The 20,605-nt window shown below is 39.5% G+C and overlaps 7 protein-coding genes across 7 annotated transcripts; all 7 read right to left on the bottom strand.

Annotated features, from left to right (window-relative positions):
• Positions 1-300: 300 nt before the first annotated feature.
• LSM04_007855 (uncharacterized protein) lies at positions 301-3,165 on the bottom strand (the record flags this gene model as incomplete). The annotated part of the gene is made up of 1 exon (XM_067332551.1): positions 301-3,165. The coding sequence occupies one exon, from the start codon at positions 3,163-3,165 to the stop codon at positions 301-303; it is 2,865 nt and encodes a 954-aa protein (XP_067187042.1).
• A 795-nt stretch (positions 3,166-3,960) lies between these two features.
• LSM04_007220 (uncharacterized protein) lies at positions 3,961-4,323 on the bottom strand (the record flags this gene model as incomplete). Its single annotated transcript, XM_067332550.1, has 1 exon — positions 3,961-4,323. One exon carries the CDS (start codon positions 4,321-4,323, stop codon positions 3,961-3,963), a length of 363 nt encoding a protein of 120 aa, XP_067187008.1.
• Positions 4,324-6,464: 2,141 nt separating this feature from the next.
• Positions 6,465-7,667, bottom strand: LSM04_000954 (Cyclin; the record flags this gene model as incomplete). The annotated part of the gene is made up of 1 exon (XM_067332549.1): positions 6,465-7,667. One exon carries the CDS (start codon positions 7,665-7,667, stop codon positions 6,465-6,467), a length of 1,203 nt encoding a protein of 400 aa, XP_067186739.1.
• A 1,473-nt stretch (positions 7,668-9,140) lies between these two features.
• Positions 9,141-10,574, bottom strand: LSM04_003020 (FAD/NAD(P)-binding domain; the record flags this gene model as incomplete). The annotated part of the gene is made up of 1 exon (XM_067332548.1): positions 9,141-10,574. One exon carries the CDS (start codon positions 10,572-10,574, stop codon positions 9,141-9,143), a length of 1,434 nt encoding a protein of 477 aa, XP_067186824.1.
• Positions 10,575-11,392: 818 nt separating this feature from the next.
• Positions 11,393-12,577, bottom strand: LSM04_006596 (Chaperone DnaJ; the record flags this gene model as incomplete). The annotated part of the gene is made up of 1 exon (XM_067332547.1): positions 11,393-12,577. The coding sequence occupies one exon, from the start codon at positions 12,575-12,577 to the stop codon at positions 11,393-11,395; it is 1,185 nt and encodes a 394-aa protein (XP_067186991.1).
• Positions 12,578-13,193: 616 nt separating this feature from the next.
• On the bottom strand, positions 13,194-13,907 carry LSM04_008222 (uncharacterized protein; the record flags this gene model as incomplete). Its single annotated transcript, XM_067332544.1, has 1 exon — positions 13,194-13,907. The coding sequence occupies one exon, from the start codon at positions 13,905-13,907 to the stop codon at positions 13,194-13,196; it is 714 nt and encodes a 237-aa protein (XP_067187062.1).
• Positions 13,908-16,954: 3,047 nt separating this feature from the next.
• LSM04_005371 (uncharacterized protein) lies at positions 16,955-19,177 on the bottom strand (the record flags this gene model as incomplete). The annotated part of the gene is made up of 1 exon (XM_067332543.1): positions 16,955-19,177. One exon carries the CDS (start codon positions 19,175-19,177, stop codon positions 16,955-16,957), a length of 2,223 nt encoding a protein of 740 aa, XP_067186930.1.
• Positions 19,178-20,605: the final 1,428 nt, after the last annotated feature.

Here is a 20,605-nt window from a genome sequence, read left to right as displayed (position 1 = left end):
ATGAATCAAATTGCAGTGTTACTTTCCTTTCCTTTATTTCATTTTTCCTTTCTAAGATTACCTAGTGAAAAGCAAATACGACTACAAGAAAAGAAAAAAGAAAAAAAAATAGATTTTGAGGATACAAGCAGGGAAGGGAAAAATAAGTAAAAAGAAAGAAAAAAGAAACATAATAACACACTATTAGTGTCATCCGAAAGCATTTGAACCATTTAATCAATACGTAAGGCAACAAAACATGTGAGAAATACAATTAACAATAACAAAAAACAAAAAACAAAAGAAAACAAAATCAATCAACTAGATGCGAAACTCTTCCACATCTCCTTGTGACTCCACTCCAAAGTCAATGAAAGACGTGTTTACTGAAGAACTTTTACGAGCAGACGTAGCAGCAGCAATTACTGAGACCTTATCGTGTTTTTCAGATGATGCACGACGACTACGGGTTTTCTTCTCTGTCTTTGCTGTATCTCCTACAGTTTTCGTTTTCGTTTTCATTGATGTTGTGCCTGTTCGTGTGTTTGTGTTTGTGTTGGTGGTAGTTGTTGTGATAGATGTTGGTTTAAGGGCACGACTCGTGTTATTACGTCCTCTTTTCGAATGTGTCGCCGGCCGCCGCATCGTTTTACGATGCAATAACAATGAATCACGCAGTGGTATTTCACGTAATGATATCCGTTCGTCCTCATCTGTTCCTATTGAAGTCCCAACACCCGATAAGAGTCCCAATAGTCCTTTACTCCGCAGTCGATCACGTAATTCCGTGTTGGACATAATACTACTCATATTGGATTGTGCACAGGCAAGTAAAGCAGAAGGCGCCAGTGTATCTCGCACCTCATCTGAGCCATTACGTGTCATTAAATCATATAAAGCGAGAAGTACTTCTGCTGCTATAGTTCCACCTTGAAAACGTTCGCAGACAATATTAGTACGTTCTAGTAGTAATTGTTGTTGTTCCAATGTACACGGCACCTTATCTAATGCGGCTAGTATCACTGCAATTAAATGGGTTTGACTAGCTCCCGCAGATTTAAGGGAAGAAAAGCATATCTGTTGAAGACGCATTTGCCACTCAGACTCAAGTAGGGAACGTCTTAATTGAACTATAGTACTTGCAATAGAAATAATTTGTGCATCTGTGAGTTTAATTTCACTACTATTTTCTACTGCAGCACCTTCACGACGTGTTAAGGCTGTTCCTAAAACTTGTGCCGTAACCGAGAGAAATCCTTCATGATCAAAGTTAAGAGCTCGTAAGGAACTCATACAACTAGCTAATTCTTCTCCCTTGAAGGATGTGAGTACATTAACCGCACGATCACAAAAGAGAGTCGTTAATTCTGCATGGCGATTAATACCAAGTTTAACAGTACTATATAAAACTAATGTAATATCACGTGGAGTCGTGTGTCCTGCTGATACACGAAGACGTGGTAACATTTGTTGTACAACGCGAATTACACCTTTCAAGACAAAGGTAAATACGTACATAAGTAAACATAAATCATGTACGGTACTTTTAGGTGCCTTTTCAAGAATATGAGTTGCCGTAAAGGAATAAAACTCAATATCATTAAATCCTAACATGGCACATTGTAATAAAGTATTCACTAATTCCGAAGCTCCAAAACGAGCTGGATTTTTTCTTGTATACTCTACAATTGCCAATAGTAAATCATTAAATCGTACTCGACTACGTGAAAGGGCATCAAGAAGAAGAATAGCCTCTCGTGCTGTTAAAGTACGTACCCAATTTTTCTGTGAAGAAAGAGAATTAAAAAGATCTGGTAAAAACACCTTTTGTGCTGCTGGTAGTGGTGCAAGCATAGCGGCAAGTTCTACCTGTACTCGAAATGGTGCATTCGCTGCAGCCATGGCAATCACAGACATGTGTTGTTCCAACAGTGCATGACCACCGTATGTTTGTAGTGATACCATAACACCGGCGAGAATTGGTAATCGTTTAGTGTCTGTACTGGCAGCCACATCATCAAACTTTAAATCTCGCACAAGGGCGTTGTAAAACTTTGTGGGTTGTGTGTCTGCAGGAAATAATTTGAGTGCGGCACTAGCTAAAATAAGCATACGATGTGCTAATAGTGGAATAGCACTCTCTCCACACTCATCCAACATTTGTGAAAGAGGACGAGAAGCCGTTATAAACCATTCCTTCTTTTCAAATCGCATCATAAGTCGCATAATCGCCGTTGTACGTGCTACATTTGGAGAATCTGTGTGTAATTGCTGTAATCGCAGAGCAGCGGCTTCCATAATCTCAGGATGCATAACTTGTTTAGATTCACATTTCTGAAGCATATCGGTAAGTTGCAGATCATCTGCGCTACTTATTGCCTTTAGTGTGGATTGCACAAACGCTGCAATAACGGCATGATTCGATGTTCCTTCTCCTTCAATGGAAAAAACACTCCCATCACCGCGATGACTTCGTCGGATTCGTGTAGGAGCAACCGCAATAAGTCCACTATCAAATCCCTCAGCGGAACGGGTAGAACTCGCGGCGAGAAGTGAAACAACCGGCATACCAAGACCTCTATAACACGCAATAACTCCCCCTAAATGTTCCATGGAAATGTAACTAGATGGTTGGGCACAAATATGACGTTCAGCCATTTTGTAAAAATCCGGATAATGCACTTTTCTTTCATAGAAACACTCAATAATACAGTACAGCTGCCGCCCTGTAAAGGTATCCATGCGTCTAATACAATGCTCGGCTAGCAGTGACCATGTATCCTCGTGCCGCACGCCGGCCTCCGCGAGGGATTGAATCAACTCCACCGTTCCGCTACTGTCAATACTCGGCAGCGCCTCGGCGAGCAGCGGCACGGCCGAAGTTGAAACGTCGTGCTGGCCGAGTGTGCAGCAGGCGGCGATGGTGCGGGGGAGTTGGCTGCCGGTCATCTGCGGCATTTCCTCCCGCACGAGGGCCACCGCGCTGGCCGTCACCGGACTCTGCTCGAGCTGAAAGTAGACGAGGCACTCCAACAGTCGGCGGAGGGCGGCGGGGCCCGGCGAGGGACCGGCGCGGAGGTCGAGGGCGGTGAGTTTGGCCCTGAGGGCATGGCCGAGTTTCTCGTCCAGCACAACACTGTGAATACGCTTGAGGTGGTAAAGGTCGTGAATCACACGGGATAGCATCTGATTAATAATACGACTAGTACAGTCTCTCTTCTCTAGAGTCTTGTTTTTATGGTGGTGGTGGTGGTTTTTGTTTATGTCTTTCGAAGTTCCCCCCTTCCCACCCCTTTCTTTTCTTTTTTTTATTATTGTTATTTCTTTTCTGTTCTCCTTAACCCCTTTTTTTATGATGGAATACAGAAAGAAGTAGAGAGAGAGAGAGTTATCTATCTTATGAAGCAGTTGAAAAGATACACAAATTGAAACTATTACTACTATAACTATAGTCCTACTACTGTTGATACTGCTTAAGATAGGTACAAACACAAATACATGTACTCATACAGGCATATATATATATATATATATATATATATGGACGCACGCAGAGAAAAATTAACTCCATAAAACTCGAATGAATAAGAAACAAAGAAATAACAGTATCTCCCCCCTGTGAAACTCCCTTTCTTTATTTCCATGTTTTTTTTGTTTTGTTTTTTGGTAAAGCATTAGCGCTGCTGCTCTTTCCCCATCTCTCTTCCTCTTCCAAATATTACAACACCAACACTCATATATATATATATATATATATATATATACCGAAAAACCAAGCAATGATCCTTCTCAATACCACTACCACTGTTGATAATAAAGATAGAATCATAGTTGCACATGTCTCTCTCTGTCCCTCTCGTCACTCACCAACTCCCCATATATATATCCCTCTCATGATATCCCTGTCATACCACCTAATACACAAACAAAAAGAGAAAGAGCAAAACAAATAAACAAACAAATATAAATAAAAACATTGCGCTATGCGGATGTTGTTGATGCGGCCTCCCGTGGTCCCCCGGTTGCCCACGATGGTTTTGGCAATTCCCCCTCGCGGAAGTTCTTCACCTGTTCCACCGACCACTGCCGTGCCTGCAATCTCTGCATCTCCACCGACTGCACCGCCTCATCCTTCTTCTCACGTATTTGCCGCGCCGTATGTTTAATGCCAGCGCCCAAGTCCACACCAAAGAAGATCATCACAAAGAAGAACATCGCCACACCGGACCACGGAACACGGCGAAAGGCACGCACAAATATTCCATCACGTGGGGAATCACGCGCGAGAACACTCCGCTCCCACCGCTGTAGCTGGAGAAAGTCATAGAACATGCGAAGACCCATGTTTTTTTTTCTTTTGTTTTTCCTTTTTTTCACTGGTTTCTATTGGTTTGTTCTTTCGTCCGGGACTGTTAATAATAATAATAATAATAATAATAATAATAATAATAATAATAATAATAATAATATACAATCAAAGACAATAAGGAAAAGAAAAAAGAAAAAAAAGGAAGAAACAAAAAGGATTTTAAACTCACAAAGAGTCATCACAGACGTAGAAACAAGGACAGAAGCGGGTACACACACACACATACATTACAGAGACAGAGATAAGGAGAGGAAAAAAAAAAAGAGAAACATAGAGAGATAGAGATAGAGAAAAAAAAGTACTGAAGAGCACACGTATCCATTTATTATTATTATTTTTTTCTATTTTCACGTTCCAATGCCGCAAAAAGGAACACATATCTAACATTAAGTGGAGGTTTTAGAAAGAGACACTCAAAGAGAAAGAAGGAAAACAAAATTCCCCTGTTTATATTTAAATAATACACGTTCTTTCTTTCTTTCCTCTTTTCGCCGTGTCACTTACTTCTTTTTCCCCTCCCCACTTATGTCCCTTTTTTTTTTTACGATATGTATATAATAATACATTTTTTGCATTGAAGCTTATAAGCGTGAAAAAAATAAAAATAATATTAGTGCGAATATCCTTCTTTATTTCTTTTTTTCCTCCCTCCTTTTCTTTCCTTCTCTCAGTAATAATAGTAATAATCACCGTTGATATAATAATAATGATAACTCATGTATATACAAAATGTGCGGACAAAAGCATTTGAAATGTTCTCTACTTGAATAAAACACACACACAGACAACCACAAAAAAATACCGCAGCATCCAGAGAGAAAAAAAAGGGGAGCGGACCAAAATGCAATAGAACGAGACGCAAAGAAAAAAGTTCTTCTTTAAAGCAAATAAAAACATTTAAAGGAAAAAAAATCTTTTCTCATTTATTTTTGTTCCATCACTTGTTTTTTCCTTTCTTTCTTATTTTTCTTTATTCCTTCTTCTTTTTGCTTTTATTCTATATGCACTTCCACCCTTTTTTAATTCGATTTCTCACGCCTCTATTTTGCTTTATTTATTTCCTTCGCTTCTTTTTTTTTTTTCTTACTCTTATGCCGTCTTAGGTTCATCCTTCACTTGATGATTGAATGTGCGCCCCTCTTTCTCTTCACATTAATACTCTCTTTCTCCCTCTGCGGAGATTCCGAAGTCTTTTCTTTTTTTTCTTTCTTCCTTTTGCTGCTCTTTTACATTTCCCTTCTTTTTTTTTGTTTTTGTTCTTTCCTTCAGTAAAGTACGTTTTTATTCTTCTTGCCTAAATCGCACTGAAATAGAGAAAGAAAAGAAATAACGGCAGAAGCAACAGCAGGAGGAGAAACATCTAATAATAACAATAAATAAATAAATAAAAGAGGGATAAATGTATTTCTACTCGTGTTTTACACACGAGAAGTTTGTTTTTGCTTTGTTTTTTGTTACAATATAAAAAAGAGGGGAATTCTCTTTTATCCCACTTTTTTTTATTTCTTTATTTTTTGTTTTGCATTTCATTACGGTAACCAGCCTTCTTTTTCCTCTTAAAAAATTAAAAGAGAAAAGAATTACGTGCATGAGGGCAGATGTTTAAACACATTATAAGCTCACATACACCTTATATATATATATATATATATATTTATTTATTTATTTATTTATTTATTTATTTATTTATTTATTGGTTGGATTACAGAGTAAGAAGGGGAAAAATAAAACAAAAGAACAGGAGTGAATCTAGGATCTAAGGTAAAGAAAAGAAAAAAAAATGAGTAATTAAATAAGTAAAGGAAAACCGAGAAAACCAAATGCACAGCGGGAAGGGCTAAAAAAACAGCAGGGGCAAAAGAAAAAAAAATACTTATGTCAGGCCGTTACTCTTTGTTTGTTTGTTTTCGTTTCCACTCGGCATTCCCTATACGATCTTATCCATTATGGTGAAAGAATGGGAATAAGTACATAAGAAGCTAGAGATGGCACATTATCCTCTTTTATATATATATATATATGAGAGAAGAGAGAGAAATAATAAAAAAAAAACAGGACAACCACAATAAGTGTGCTATACCGCAATCTCTTCGCCGTACTTGATTCACAATCCATTTCAATAGTCCGGTACTTCATTAGGCATAATAAGCTTCGCCACCTCGCTGCACTTTGAGCTGCTGTACTTTCGCCGCACCGCCTGATACTTCGTGGTGGGCACATAACTCACAAACTCCAGCATCACCACCGCACAGGCCTTGAAATCCTTCACCTGTGCCTTACTGTAGTGCTGTAGATGCCGATTCCACACAGTCTCTCCTGCAAAGGAATATGTGAGTCCATACTGTTTAATACGCAGTGTTACAAGAGCAAGAAATAAGGCGGCATTCGCCTGCTGTGAAGGGAGAAACTGCAGAGCTTTGTAATCCAACATGGCGTGTTCCAGAAAGAAAAAGGCGGTGTGTCGTAATAACGTCATATATGCTGTATATTCCTCTGTTATTGTGTTTGTGTTTGTGTTTTTAGAATCCTGTTGTCCTCCTAGTCCCTCCATAACACTCAATAAACGCACTATGAATGGAAATGGTGTAGGCACGGTAAGACGAAAAGAGAGAGCTGTACAAATACTGCGCTCCATCTTAATAACTTCCTCTCGTGTATAAGTGTTGGCGCTAATGTGCACACACTCCTTTACCTCCGGTGGCCAAATCTCTTCATATTTGGCTGCCAGAAGCATTGCGGTGATGCCCACTAACTGCAATTGCGATCGGGCCACATATGCTCCCGCCGTACGATTGGTATTTACGCATGAAAGATAACGATCAAGAATATTCACAGCCAAGTACATGGTTTCTGTGTGAAGTTTAAACTTTAAATGCACATCAATAAGCCAATCCACGAGAATCATACGCATCTTTTCATTGATTTCAGGTTGATATGTTAAATAATTCGGGGAGGCCACAAGTTGGTGGTTAGTCAATTGTCCTTCCATTTGTTTTTCTCTCTCCATGTACATTGTAGTGATATCTTTCACAATCTCACTGCAAAAGACAGGATTATTTTCATAATACCGATCCGCATGTGGACTTCCTGAACCCTCCTTGGACTTTTCTGTTAATGAATGACTGTTGTTTCTGTTGGCATTTAGGGAATTGGTGCCAATAACTTGAATACCCGAATGCAGCATGGATGATGTTGTTGTTGTGCAAGAACTAAGGCGATACGATTCCACATTTGTGCTAACACGCTGTGCAAGTCGCTGTTTCAAATCACCGAGGCCACCGGAGAGGTTTGAGACCTCACGCAGTGTTGTTGGGTTCATCGCTTCTGATTGCTTCGTTATTTCCCCTTTTTTTTTCTTTTTTTTTCTTTATTTTTTCTTTATTTGCGTGAATGTGAATCGGTCTCTTCTATTCTTCCTGTTGTTTGCCTTCCGTTAAACAGAAATAGTCGATTGCACGTGATAGTTATTTATGAAAATGATCTTACGTCCCTTCTGCTCTTCTTCTTCTTCTTGTCTAATTAATGAATTGCCTCTTCTCTATTTATCTTTATTACTTTCCACTTGCCTCTTTCTTTGAAAGCAATCGAAAAAAAAAACTCTCTTTTTTTTTTAATCCTCTTGTGTGCCTAGCTTTATTTCTGTAGTCGTAGTCTTAGTAGTCGTACTAGATCTTCTAGTGAGAGTTTTCTTTTTCCTCACTGTTGTAGAGTGGGCAAAAGAGAGAAAAAAAAACAGCAAAGAACAGAAGGAGAAAGTATGTGTGTCCCATAGGAAGTGAAGGGAAGAATCAATGAAGCATATCAAACAAGAAAGTATATAAGTAAAAACAACAACAAAAAAAAAAGAAATAAACAGCGAAAAAGAAAACAAAAAGATGAAACAACTGTCCCTCTCTTTTGAGAGGTGCACAAATCACAGACACATACTCACACGGAAACACGAAACAGACATCCATTTATTTATTTTTGTTTGTTTGGAATGAGAGTAAGAAGACTGCATTACGAGAAGAGACGAAGGGACGCGAAAAATTAAATAAAAAACCAAATTTATGAACAAAATACCATTATTTTGCGTACGTCCACATCGCTACTACAGTACTTTCACATAGTGCTGTCATTCTCCATTATGGTTCGCTCATATATATATATATATTGCTATTCTTTCTTTGCTTCTCTTCTTTTTTTTTTCGCCTTCATTTGCTGATGGTGACAACCTTTGCGTCACAGCAAACACGGCCCCTACTTACTCTTGTTGATTTCATTCCCTTTAGGGTTGCTTCTTTTTATTTTTTTTTTTTCTCTCTCTTTCACACACTTACACTTACTTACCTATTTGCGTTTGTTTTTGTGCGTGATGCACTTCCTCACAGACGGATCGGAGTACCCAAACGAATAGAACGACAGATCACATGGCAATAAAAACACACACACAAACGTCCACCCACAGAAGTATCCCCACAATCCCAATATGGCTTGGGAAAAAATAATAAAAAGAAAGAAAGAGAAAAAGAGAAAAACTGTTTCATGCATCTTTCTCAATTATCTTTTCTTTTTCGCTTTGCATCCCCTTTCGAATAAGTTCGTTTTTCCTTTTTTTTTTTTTTCTTTTCTTTCCTCATTCATCAAGGTTTATTATTATCATTATCGTGTTGCATGTTGTCTATCCTGCGCTTCTGTCCCTGTGTTCTTTCTCTCATTCTTTTCAGAAGACTTTACGCACTATATCTATATAGTTCAAGAAAGAAAGGATAAAAGAAAAAAAACGAAGAAACAGACCTCGCACCGTACATCATCAACAGTTAATGCTCTTTGCAAAGCACGCCATGCAAGCCTCCTTCAATGCCTCTGACATGGTTGGATGGGCGTGACATGTGCGGCCCACGTCTTCACTGCTCGCCCCGTACTCCATCGCCAGACACGCCTCCGCGATGAGTTCACCAGCGGCAGAACAGACAATATGCACACCGAGAATGCGATCGGTTTTGCTGTCGACCAACACCTTTACAAAGCCATCCTCTGTGGCCACTGCCTTTGCACGGCTGTTGGCGTTAAATGGGAATTTACCCACTTTGTAGGCAACGCCGGCTTGTTTCAGCTCCTGCTCGGTCTTTCCCACATTCGCCACCTCCGGCATGGTGTAAATAACACCGGGGATAACATCATAATTCACATGACCGGGTTTGCCGGCGAGCAACTCCGCACATGCTACACCCTCGTCCTCTGCCTTGTGGGCGAGCATCGGTCCCTTATCGACCACATCGCCAATGGCATACACATTCGGTACATTGGTCTCAAAATGACTGCCAATCTTAACAAAGCCGCGGTCATTCGTGGCGACGCCAATCTTGTCAAGACCGAGTCCAGCCGTGTATGGACGACGGCCAACGGATACAAGCAACGCATCACATGTAAGCGTCTGTCGTTTGCCGTCTTTGCCCTCCACTTCAAGTGTTACACTGTCCCTATTATTTGTCCCACTCACAACCTTGGTACTCGTCATAAACTTCATCTTCTCATTCTTTGTAAGGGTGCCAATAAGGGATTTGGTGACATCCTCGTCAAGCGTCGGAGCACAGCGTGGGGCAAACTCAACAACGGTTACTTGTGAACCAAGTCGGGCCCACACACTTCCGAGCTCAAGACCAATAACACCACCACCAATTACAATCATTGTCTTGGGGACCTTCTGTAGTGCGAGGGCACCAGTAGAAGAGAGTACCACCTTCTCATCAAAGGGAAGAAATGGTAACTGTGTTGGTTCACTGCCTGTAGCAATAATTGTATTCTTTGTCTCAATCTTTTCCTCCTTACCGTCAAGCCCATTCATCTTAATTGCATTCGGTGTTTCAAAACTGCCCTCACCCTTGTAATATGTTACATTATTCTTCTTAAAAAGATATTCCACACCCCCTGTAAGACCCTTCACCGCTCTCTCCTTCTGTTCCTGCATCTTCAAAGTATCCATGGTAATACACTCACCTCCCAAGAGACCATAACGCGCAAAGTTGGCATGGGCATCATGGTAAAGGTGTGTTGCATGCAAAAGTGCCTTGGAAGGAATGCAACCAACATTCAGGCAGGTACCACCAAGTGCTCCACGCTTTTCGATGCACGCGGTTTTAAGACCAAGTTGTGCCGCCTTAATGGCCGCCACATAACCACCTGGACCACCACCAACGACAACGAGATCGTACGGATTAAGCTTAACACTGCAACGACGGAACATTATGTAAAGTGATAACTTGTTATGTTCCTTTGTTTTTTTTTTGTAATGTTATCTCCCTGATACTGTGTTTTGTTCTTTAACCTCCCTATAACCTTGTTAATTGCTTTTTGGTGTCGATTGTATTCTTCTTTTTCTTTCCACTTGTCGAAATTGCTCTTGTTTCAGCTGCCTAATATATATAATTTTTTTCTTAAAGAAAACCGTTGTGGGTACTGCGTTAGACACTTCAAAATGAAAAATAAAAAAAGGAGCAAAAGGGAAAAAGAATTTATAGATTCTTTGATTTTATTTTAAGGAAAAATGAGTCTGCAAGAACACACATAAATACACCTATAATAAATATATAAATATATATAAGAAAAGGTAGTGACACCCTAACGGCAGCACAAAAACCGAAAATTCGATAGAGTACTCTTTTCTTTTTCTTTCTGGGGAGGTGGGGGTTTAGAGGGAGAAGAAGAAATCCTCCTGCTTTGATATGCAATTGATAATACCGTTACTATCTTCTTTCCTGTGGAATTCCATTATTTTTCTCCTTTGTATACATAAGAAATGTTCAAAAGAGTAATGCGTGGGTGAAAAGAGAGAAAATCCTGCAAAAAATCATAGACAATATACAGAGGACAAAATTAGATGAAAATCAAAGAAAAAAAAAGAAAAGAATGAGCTCAGTGATAGCTGTTCTCTTTCTCTCTCTCTCTCTCTCTCTCTCTCTCTCTCTCTCATATATATATATATATATATATATATATATATATATATATATATATATGCTATTGCGCTTCTGTGATCCCACCCTTTTCCCCATTATCAACCGTCTAGAAGAGTTCCTCGATCTCCTTTTTCTGCTCCTCTGTTAAGGTTTTGGGGAGTTCAAAGAGCACCTTGACATAGAGGTCCCCTCTTTCTGATGGTGTATTGTGTTTTGGCATGCCCATTCCTCGCAACCGCAGTACGGTTCCGTAGGGAGTAACCCCGGTAGCCTTTACATTGGTATTTGTGCCGTCCAGATGGGGTATCGCTTTGTTAAACCCGATGAGTGCCTCCTTGAGTGTGACGGTGATGTTGGTATCAAGATCTATATTATTGCGTCGCCTGCTAAACCTCGGATGTGGATAGGTGTGAATCACCATATGCAGATCGCCTGGCACAACATCTGGTGACTCATCTGCCTCCATTTCAAACACCACTGTGTGCCCCTCCTCCACTCCACGCTCTACCATAAGTTTTAATTGCACTTCCCCCCGCACCACTCGCGCCCCTCCGCATCTTCGACACGACTCCCGTGCGACTCGCCCGCGCCCCCGACAGGCCGGACACGTCTGGCGGACGTCTTGGTGCATGTGCGGGCCGAGTTGCAGGCGCTGGACGACAACGCCGCCGCCGCCGCACGTCCGGCAGGTCGTCATGCCGCCGCCGGGCTGCGCCCCCGTCCCTTTGCAGCCACCGCAGACTTTCTGCTTCTCAATCACAAAGTCGACCTCGCCGCCGGCGAAGACCTTCTCGAGGGTCACGTGGATGGCGCCCTCCGAGTTGGGGCCCCGCACATTTCCGCCGGGGTTCATGCCGAAGAGGCGGGCAAAGGGATTCATCGCCTGGCCGCCGCTGTTGCCCTGCGCCACCGCCCGCTCCAACTGCCGCAGCCCCTCCTCCCCCCGCATGTCGTACATCCGCCGCTTCTTCCTGTCGGAGAGCACCTCATTCGCGCGGCTGATCCTGCTGTACATCGCCCGGGCCTCCTCCGTGCTCGCCACATCCGGGTGGTACTTGCGGGAGAGTTCACGGAACTTCTGACGCACCTCACGATCCGTCGCCTTCTCAGTTAGTCCAAGCACCGCGTAATAATCCATCTCTTCCCCCTCCTGTTCCCCTCCGGAGGGATGCTGCCCACGAGACCCTCGTCCACCAAATAAAGCAGAACCTGGAACAGTCAGGTAGCACAAACAGAGCTGCTGTAAGAGTAATAACAATAGAAAGGTACGCGAGAAGGAGCGTACGCCCATGATGCCTCTCGCTATCATCGCAAAAAGGAAAGAAATGCCTCCAGTGGAAAAAAAAAGTTTAGCCGGGTTCAGTGAGTCTCTCTCTCTCTCTCTCTCTCTCTCTCTCTCTCTCTCTCTCTCTCTCTCTCTCTCTCTCTCTCTCTCTCTATCGCACTTCCACAAGAACAAAAAATGCAGCAAGAATATACCTATACTATTTACTAGTAATGTTCCTTTTTTTTTCTTCTCTTTTTCCTTTTGTATGCGTGAATGTGCGCTTCCTTGGATGCCCAAATAAAATTAAAAAATCAGGAACCGAGAGAAAACAAAACAAAACAAGAAAAATCATTAAATAGTATCAGTCATACCAATTATTAACCACCCCAGTTATTCGTACTCCTCACCTACAACCTCTCATTAATGAGAAAACTCTACCATTCGTAGAAGTAATGAATGTTTTTTTTTTTTTCGAAAGGACGATATCGTGAAGACCCTTCATCCTCTCACTTATTACACCCTCTATCATCACCTATCTCTCATAGAATCTAACAAACAGCCACACAAACACACAGAGAGATGCTTGCTATCTCTTTTTCTTTTTCTCTCTCCATATATATATACGTTATCCCTATGCGTGCTACCCCTGTCCTGCGATTGGCTTGTATCCAGACTGTGCCACCGGCGTAAGCACCTGCTGTCCCAGTCGAAGATTAACATCTGTCGCCGCAACGCCCGCACCGCCGCGTCGGCCAGAGCGATTCTCCTCCATTTGTTCTGCTGATTGTGCGATTAACCGCTCCTGTTCCTCGCGCGTCACTTCACGTGTGGCAGTCCGCTTAAACATCATCCCACTCCGCTGCGTGATCATGAGACGTCGAACGTGGAACGAGAGAGCGCTAGAGTGTTCATCCAGTTCCAACACACGGGAGATGAACCACTGCTGAACCACCATGTATGGAATAGTGGACGCAGAGAGACCAAAGAGTGTTTTGCCTATAGTTGGAGTGTTGCGCACAATCCATGATGATTTTCCAACCTTATCTTTACCATCAATGGGAGCTATAGCGCGAACCACACGGTGCCATGCAAAGCGTGAACTTATTTTGTAGCCAAGATAAAAAAATAGTGGCATTCCCACAAAAGTACTGAGCATCCCCCTTTCAATAAGTCGCATCTCATATGGACTTAAGTTCTCTTCGTAGTTCTGAAGAAATCGTACAAAGTCAGCACGGGTGTATGGTTTTGTCTTTTCATCAAAGTTCATCATCGCCATACCGGCTGTAACAGTGCCAAGTTCACGCACGCCACCACCCCCACCGCTGCTGCTGCTGACACCGCTGGGAACCACCATGGGAGAAAACAATAGCAGTACTTAATAATAATAATAATAATAATAATAATAATAATAATAATAATAATAATAATAATAATAATAATAATAAATAATGATAATAATAATAATAGATAAGTAAATAAAACCAACAAATAACGGTAACAATAACCACAAATAAAAACGGCTACTAAAAAAAAAGAGAGAAGATTCCCTTCTTCTGTTGCTTCCGAGTACCCACTTATGTTTTCACCTTTATTGGGCTATATTCATTTTATCAATTATTTTTTTTTTTATCACCGATATGTGAAGAAGAAAGATTGGTAGAAAGAGAAAGAAAGAGAGAGAAACATAGACTTTTATTCAATCATAAACCCAGTGGTCCTTTTAAAGTTTTTAATCCTTCCTTAGCATTCTTTTTTTTTTTTTGACCTTTCTAGTTTTCGACTAATTGGCATGACATGACTACACCTCTCATCTTGCACGACAACGAGAATGCACAGCAATGAAATAAATAAATAATAGAAAAAGAAAAATATATAAGAAAAAAAGCATCATGAATAAAATAAAAGGAAGCATTTCAAATATAATGACTTTAAGAAGGTATTCTCTTTCCTGTTTCTGTTGTTTTTTTTGTTTTTGAACGACACCTGTGCATACCATTGGGCTAAATAAAAATAGGGGAAAATGAAAAAATAAAATAAGGAGTGTCGAAAAAAAAAAAAAGAATGACTGAGTGAATGAAATACATAAACAAATACTGAGCACTCCGTATGTTGTAGGCAAGGATAGACAGTGTTAGCAGAGAAAGAGTCATATATATATATATATATATATATATACCATTAAACAGGAAGGTCTACCTTAGGCGACCACTGCAGAAACAAAATAAATAAGAAAGAAAATAAACAACAAGAAAAAAAAAAGATAAGGAAAAAATGAATAATACAAAAATAAAAGTCTTTATATCTCACTTTATACTTTAGTTTCTTTTTTTTTTCATGTCGCAGTACATTTTCTTGTAAAATTGATCATTTTCCTGTTCTAGAGACCTCCTTTTATCCGCTCTTATTGGTCATGTTGCCGTACTCAATATAAAATAAAAACAAATGCGAGCTGTACTAAAATAAAAATAGTGAAAAATAACATGAATGAGAAATAGAAATAATAAAAGTCATAAAAATAAATGCATCTTTGAATGTAAACATGAGTGAGAGTAATAAATGCATAAATGGGTTTTCGTTTTTACTTCTTAGTTGTACTACTTCCGTACTTTGTCTCTTTTTTCTTTTTTTTTTTTTTCATCAGACTAACAATTCCTTTCTTGTTTTCTTTTATTCGGACTTATTTCGTTTATGACAGCTTCAAAAGTTTTATCAGTCATACACTTTGATAGGTCCGCGCAAGTAATATAATATAGTATAAATAAATAAATAAATATATATATATATATATATATATATATATTAGTAGAAAGATTAGTACATGTAGAAACAAAGAAAGATATACATTACACAGACAAAAAGAGAGAAAAGAATAGATACAAAGATAGTTCTGCCTTCTGAGGAATGAAGGGCGTTGATCATGATGAAATCAGAATTACAACACCACACAGAGAGAAATCAACTACATAAAGTAAAAGAAAAAAAGAGTCTGTTTTCACTGAATGTTTACTCATTCACTCATTCACTCACTGTGTGAAACGAAATATCGTCAAGTTACTATTATTTTTTCTTTCTTTCATTTCCATCTTTTTTTTCTTTTCTTTAAAATATGAAACAAAAAAGAAAAACCAGGAATATAAGAGTAAACGACGGGTATGAATAGCCAGAATGAAAGAAATACGAAAAAAGATACCAGCATTCAATATGCATACGCCCTACACATTTTGAAGGTATTTTCTCTCTCCTTTTATTAATATTTACTTGTTCACTTCAGCGTATGTGTGTTTCTTTTTTTTTTTCTTATTATTATATTGTTTATTTATTTTTCGCATTTCCTCCTATTCATCAGCTATTGTTCTTCACTCGTACGTCCGGTGGGGAGAGATTCGTTATCGCGATAATAAAAAAGCAAAAGTCCGTGTGTATGTATATCAAGACACACAGAGAAGAAAAGAGATAAGCAAATAAATAGAAATAAATAAATAAATAAAAGATCCACACATACTTCATTACACCGCGCCTCTAAAGAATTGTGTACTCATTTTACTTTTTTTTGTATGACTCATACCGTCATTCTAAGCATTAAGAATAACAATAACAGTTATTTAAATAAAAATGTGTACAATACAGAGCCGGTGGGAAAGAAAAGAATGTTAGAGGATCGCACTTCAGTAGAGAGCAAGAATAAATGAATGAATCCATGTGGAAGAAAATAATTTCTTTATGAGGGAAACAAAAAAAACCAGAAAAACAACCAAAAAAAAACACTTAACAAATAAGAAATCGAAAAAAAAAACACAATTCCGTTTTTTCTATTTTACTACACCTTTATAGGCATATATATATATATATATATATATATATATATATATATATATATATATTGCATGTTTGTTTTATCCTTTCCTTTTTTCGTTATTAAGACCTGTAATCAGGGGCGTGAGCTCATACATTTCTTTTCTTCTTTTATTCTTCACGACTCTGATCAACAAATTCACCATCTTCACACTGCAGCTCTTTCTCTTTTTCCTTCTCTCTCCCTCCCTTTCAGTAAATATATAAATATATATATATATATTACCTTTGTCATTATTGCTTGCATTCAGCCATCATATAAATACCCGCTGAGCATTCTTTTCTCTTTTTTTTCTCTTTTGTTTGTTTCTCAGCAGTTCCCCTCATCCTTTATTACTCTCTTTGGGGCCTTTTTTATTTTTGTTTGTCGCACTCCACTCCATTTACACAGACACAAGTGTAATAGTATATCTTTGTCAGTTGCTTTTGTTTCTCTCATGAAACTCCACCGCATGTGTAGAAGTTTTTTTTTCCATTTTTTTTTTCTACTGACTTTCTTCCGTATTGCTTTCGCTCTCTCTCTCTTCTCTAGAGATAGATATATCTCCCCTACGCGGGTGCCCCCACAACACGTGAGGTGCGATTAACATCGGCATATGTCATTGATCCTACTTTATCACGATGTCTCTGTTGTTCTTTTCCTTCTTCTAACTGTTCTTTTTGTGCTGTATTGCCTCTACTCTCTTCGCCGCCTGATAATTGACTGCTTGCAGCGCTGGGCGTTAGCGACGGGGGCGACTCATCATCGTTGCCAGATGTCGTTAACTTCAGTGGTGCAGTAGACGTATTTCTATTATTATTATTATTATTATTATTATTATTATTATTATTATTATTAGAACTATTCTTCGCTTTACCCCGCACTGTTACTATTGCCTCTTCTTTTTCTTCTTTCTGTTTCTGTTCCTCTCGCAGTGCTGCTTGTGGGGGTGTGAGAGTGTTGGGTGACGCAATCGCGCTGCTGCCGCTGCCGCTGCCATCGCGTATATTTAAATGACGATTTGCCCAGAAATAAATGCGATGTGGTGGATCACGCAGAATTGACAGTGGCGGGACAACTTCCGTAGTGTGATTTTCTTCATATATTGGACTTTCAACGTAAATACCGCCCTTGTATGGATCCCGCTGCATTCGACGGCGGCAGTTGTGATTACTGTCATTACTGTCATTATGCATATAGTTCATATTATTACTATTATTATTATGATTAGTAGTAGTAGTAGTTGTTGTTGTTGTTGTTGTTGTTGTTGTACTATTAATAGTGTTTGGCTGTAGAGTTCTGTCCTCTAAGCCCATCATATTCATATTGGCATCTACGGGCATTATGAGATGTCTACAAATCTCCTGCGGTGCCATTCCACACGCGGCGTTGTATTCCTCTTCCATATTGTACGCGTCTGCCCCAACCGGACACGGCGGGGAAATACCAGACAAGCTGGAAGAAGGACGGGCGTTGTGAGAAGTGAGTGATGGATATTGAGATGATGCATTATTATTATTTTGATGATGATGGCGATGGTTAGCCGCCAGGGCAGCGGCATTCATCATATATTCCTGCAGCATAAAAAAACACATCTCTCGACTTAACTGTCCGGAGAGAATTCCATTTCGTACATCATCCCGCCTACTCCGCATCGCACCTCTTGGCCGTGGCAGCATACCTCCACGTGTTTGTGAGGAATTGGATTGAAAACCGTTACCGCGTCTTATCTGTGTTGCTCGCATTGACTTTGCGGGCGATGTTCCATCAAAGGGAATGGGATCAATGTAGGTGTCAATAGGAGAAACAGGTTGAATACAGCCTGCCACATTCTTATTACTTGTTGTACTAGTTGTACCGTTAAGAATACCATTACTATTACCACTACTACTACCACCACTAGTAGTAGTAGTCTTACCAGCAGTAGTATTATTAGTGTTATTGGGTGTATGGGTACTAGCAGTGATAACAGCTGAGTGAAAACGAGGATTGCTTCTCATTCCCAGATGAGGTGGTGGAGGATCTGTATGTGTACGACGATGTTCTTGTGGGAATTGCGGTTGTTTTTCAACCCCCACACGCATCTTCACTTGCACCGATTGACATCCACCAAGTGATTTTCCCTGCAACTCTACAAATGCCGCCTTCGCACTGCGGGCATCTTCAAAGGTAACGAAAAGCGTTTCAGATGAGGCACGATGAAAGTGAAAAATATCATATGGTCCCACTGCCAACTGCACATCTTCGAAACTGACATTCTTATCAACTCCCTGAATGTGCAGTGTGCAGCGGGCACGGGAAGAGGCATGCGATGAGGGGCCAAATCGAGTTTCCGTCGCTGTTGAGATTGTCTCTACTTTGCGTGATCTTTGGGCGGCTGCTATTAATATGCGTGTACTTTTCATATCATTCATTCCGCAGGGGATAACATTACGCACGGCAGGGATATTTATTAAATATGAGGCCGGCACTGTGAGCCGATCATCCATGGCCGTCAGTATGGCCGCTGGTGAGGCGGGATCATCCCTCCTGTTATTTTTGTTTGTATCGTATATCTCACTTACATGGCCGCGAAGGTGTTCAAACGAGAGAAGATCCTCCAATACACAGCGGAGATTATCAAGTGTGGCTTCATCGTGTAAAAGGAATCCATCCTCAATGGGGCGAGGAGGTTCCAACTTAGTGCCAGACAGTTTTGTGCCTTCTGCTGTTATTGCCGTTATGTTTGGTGTGTCCGATTTTGTTGCTTTTGTTGTTGTTGTCGTCGTCGTTGTTGTTGTTGTCGCCTTCATATTGTTATTTTGTTTTTTGTTTTGTTTTTTGTTTTCCTCTCTTACTCACTCTCTTTGTAACGTTTTTTTTTTCGCTTTGTTTTTCTTGTTTTTTTTTTTTCTCCTTTTTTTCTCGCTATCAAATGTTTTCGTCTATGTACGAATTTTTATTGTCGTCTCTTGATAAATTTTGTGTCACTATTGTCGTTGATTTCTTTTGTTTGTTTGCCGTTCTCTCTCACACAGGCACAAATAATTTTCTCTTCTTACCCTACAATAAATTCCTGTAGGAATGTATTTATATATATTTCAAATACAAATGTATATATATAGAGACAGAGAAAAGGGAAGAAATAAAGAGAGAAATGGGACGCCTCTCGTATTGATCTAAACGAAACCCCTATTCGTTGCTCTTTTTTTTTTTGTGTGTGTGTATGTGTATCTTCTTTCCTTATTTCTAAGCGTAGTTGTGTTGTAACCTTCGCTTTCTTTTTTCTTTGGTATTTCTTTTTCTCTTCGGTTTCTTTGTTTTTGTTGTTCTTTTCTTCTCTTTTTTCGATATTTCAATACCTGAATGTGTTTCTTGTATTTTTTTTTCCGTTTTTTTTTTTTTTTCTTGGATCCGTTTTGTTTTGTCCTTACGTATTTCTTCTCCTACGTGAACCGCACTGATACACGAAAGACGATACCACTCGACTATTAATATTGTAAAAAAAAAAAGAAATTATTAAAGCAAGAAATTAAAAAAAGAAGAAAAGACAAAAAAAGAAAAGAAAGAAAAAAATTGAAGAAAACAGAAAAAAAGGAAACGCTTCAAAACAATAAGTACGATATTATTTTTTCACAACAGTCGTAATAGTAGAATTAATAGGAGCAGCCTCCATGCATAAGAAGGTGGCACATCATGGGTGGATAATGTTGTGCGTAATGAATCATGTGCGTGACTGAAATGAGTGAAAGTACCAGAGAGAGATATAAAGAGAAACGGAATAGAGAAGAAGTGTAAACAACAAAGAATTTTCTTTTTTGCTTTTTTTTTTTTTTTTTTGTTTGCTCCTTCTCTTTTCTTTTTTCATTCTTTTCCATAACTCTTATCCAATTTACTCGGAGGATCCGCTAAAATGAGGGCGAATACAAGGAAAGAAAATGCAGAAAAGATCCACTTCCATTTTCTCATTAACTCTCTTACCTTTTTTCTTTCTTTCTCACACACACAAAGAAACATATAAATACTTAATAAACCTCTTTCTTTTTCTTTTTTCGTTGTTTTCTTTCTTTCTCTTCTTTTTTTTCTTTTTTTTTTTTGCTGATCATGTTCATGCTTTCTTTCCTTTCATTTTTGTGTTTGGTTTTCTGGTTCATACTATCGTTTCCCCAGTTTTTTTTGTTTTCTCAGCGTCCTGATGCATTAAAAAAGTTACTCCGTCTCATTTCCACCACACTTACAGC

Source organism: Trypanosoma melophagium (assembly GCF_022059095.1).
Source record: "Trypanosoma melophagium isolate St. Kilda chromosome Unknown ctg6segment0, whole genome shotgun sequence".
Classification (NCBI taxonomy): Eukaryota; Euglenozoa; class Kinetoplastea; order Trypanosomatida; family Trypanosomatidae; genus Trypanosoma; species Trypanosoma melophagium.
This window is presented reverse-complemented; position numbering and strand designations above follow the sequence as displayed.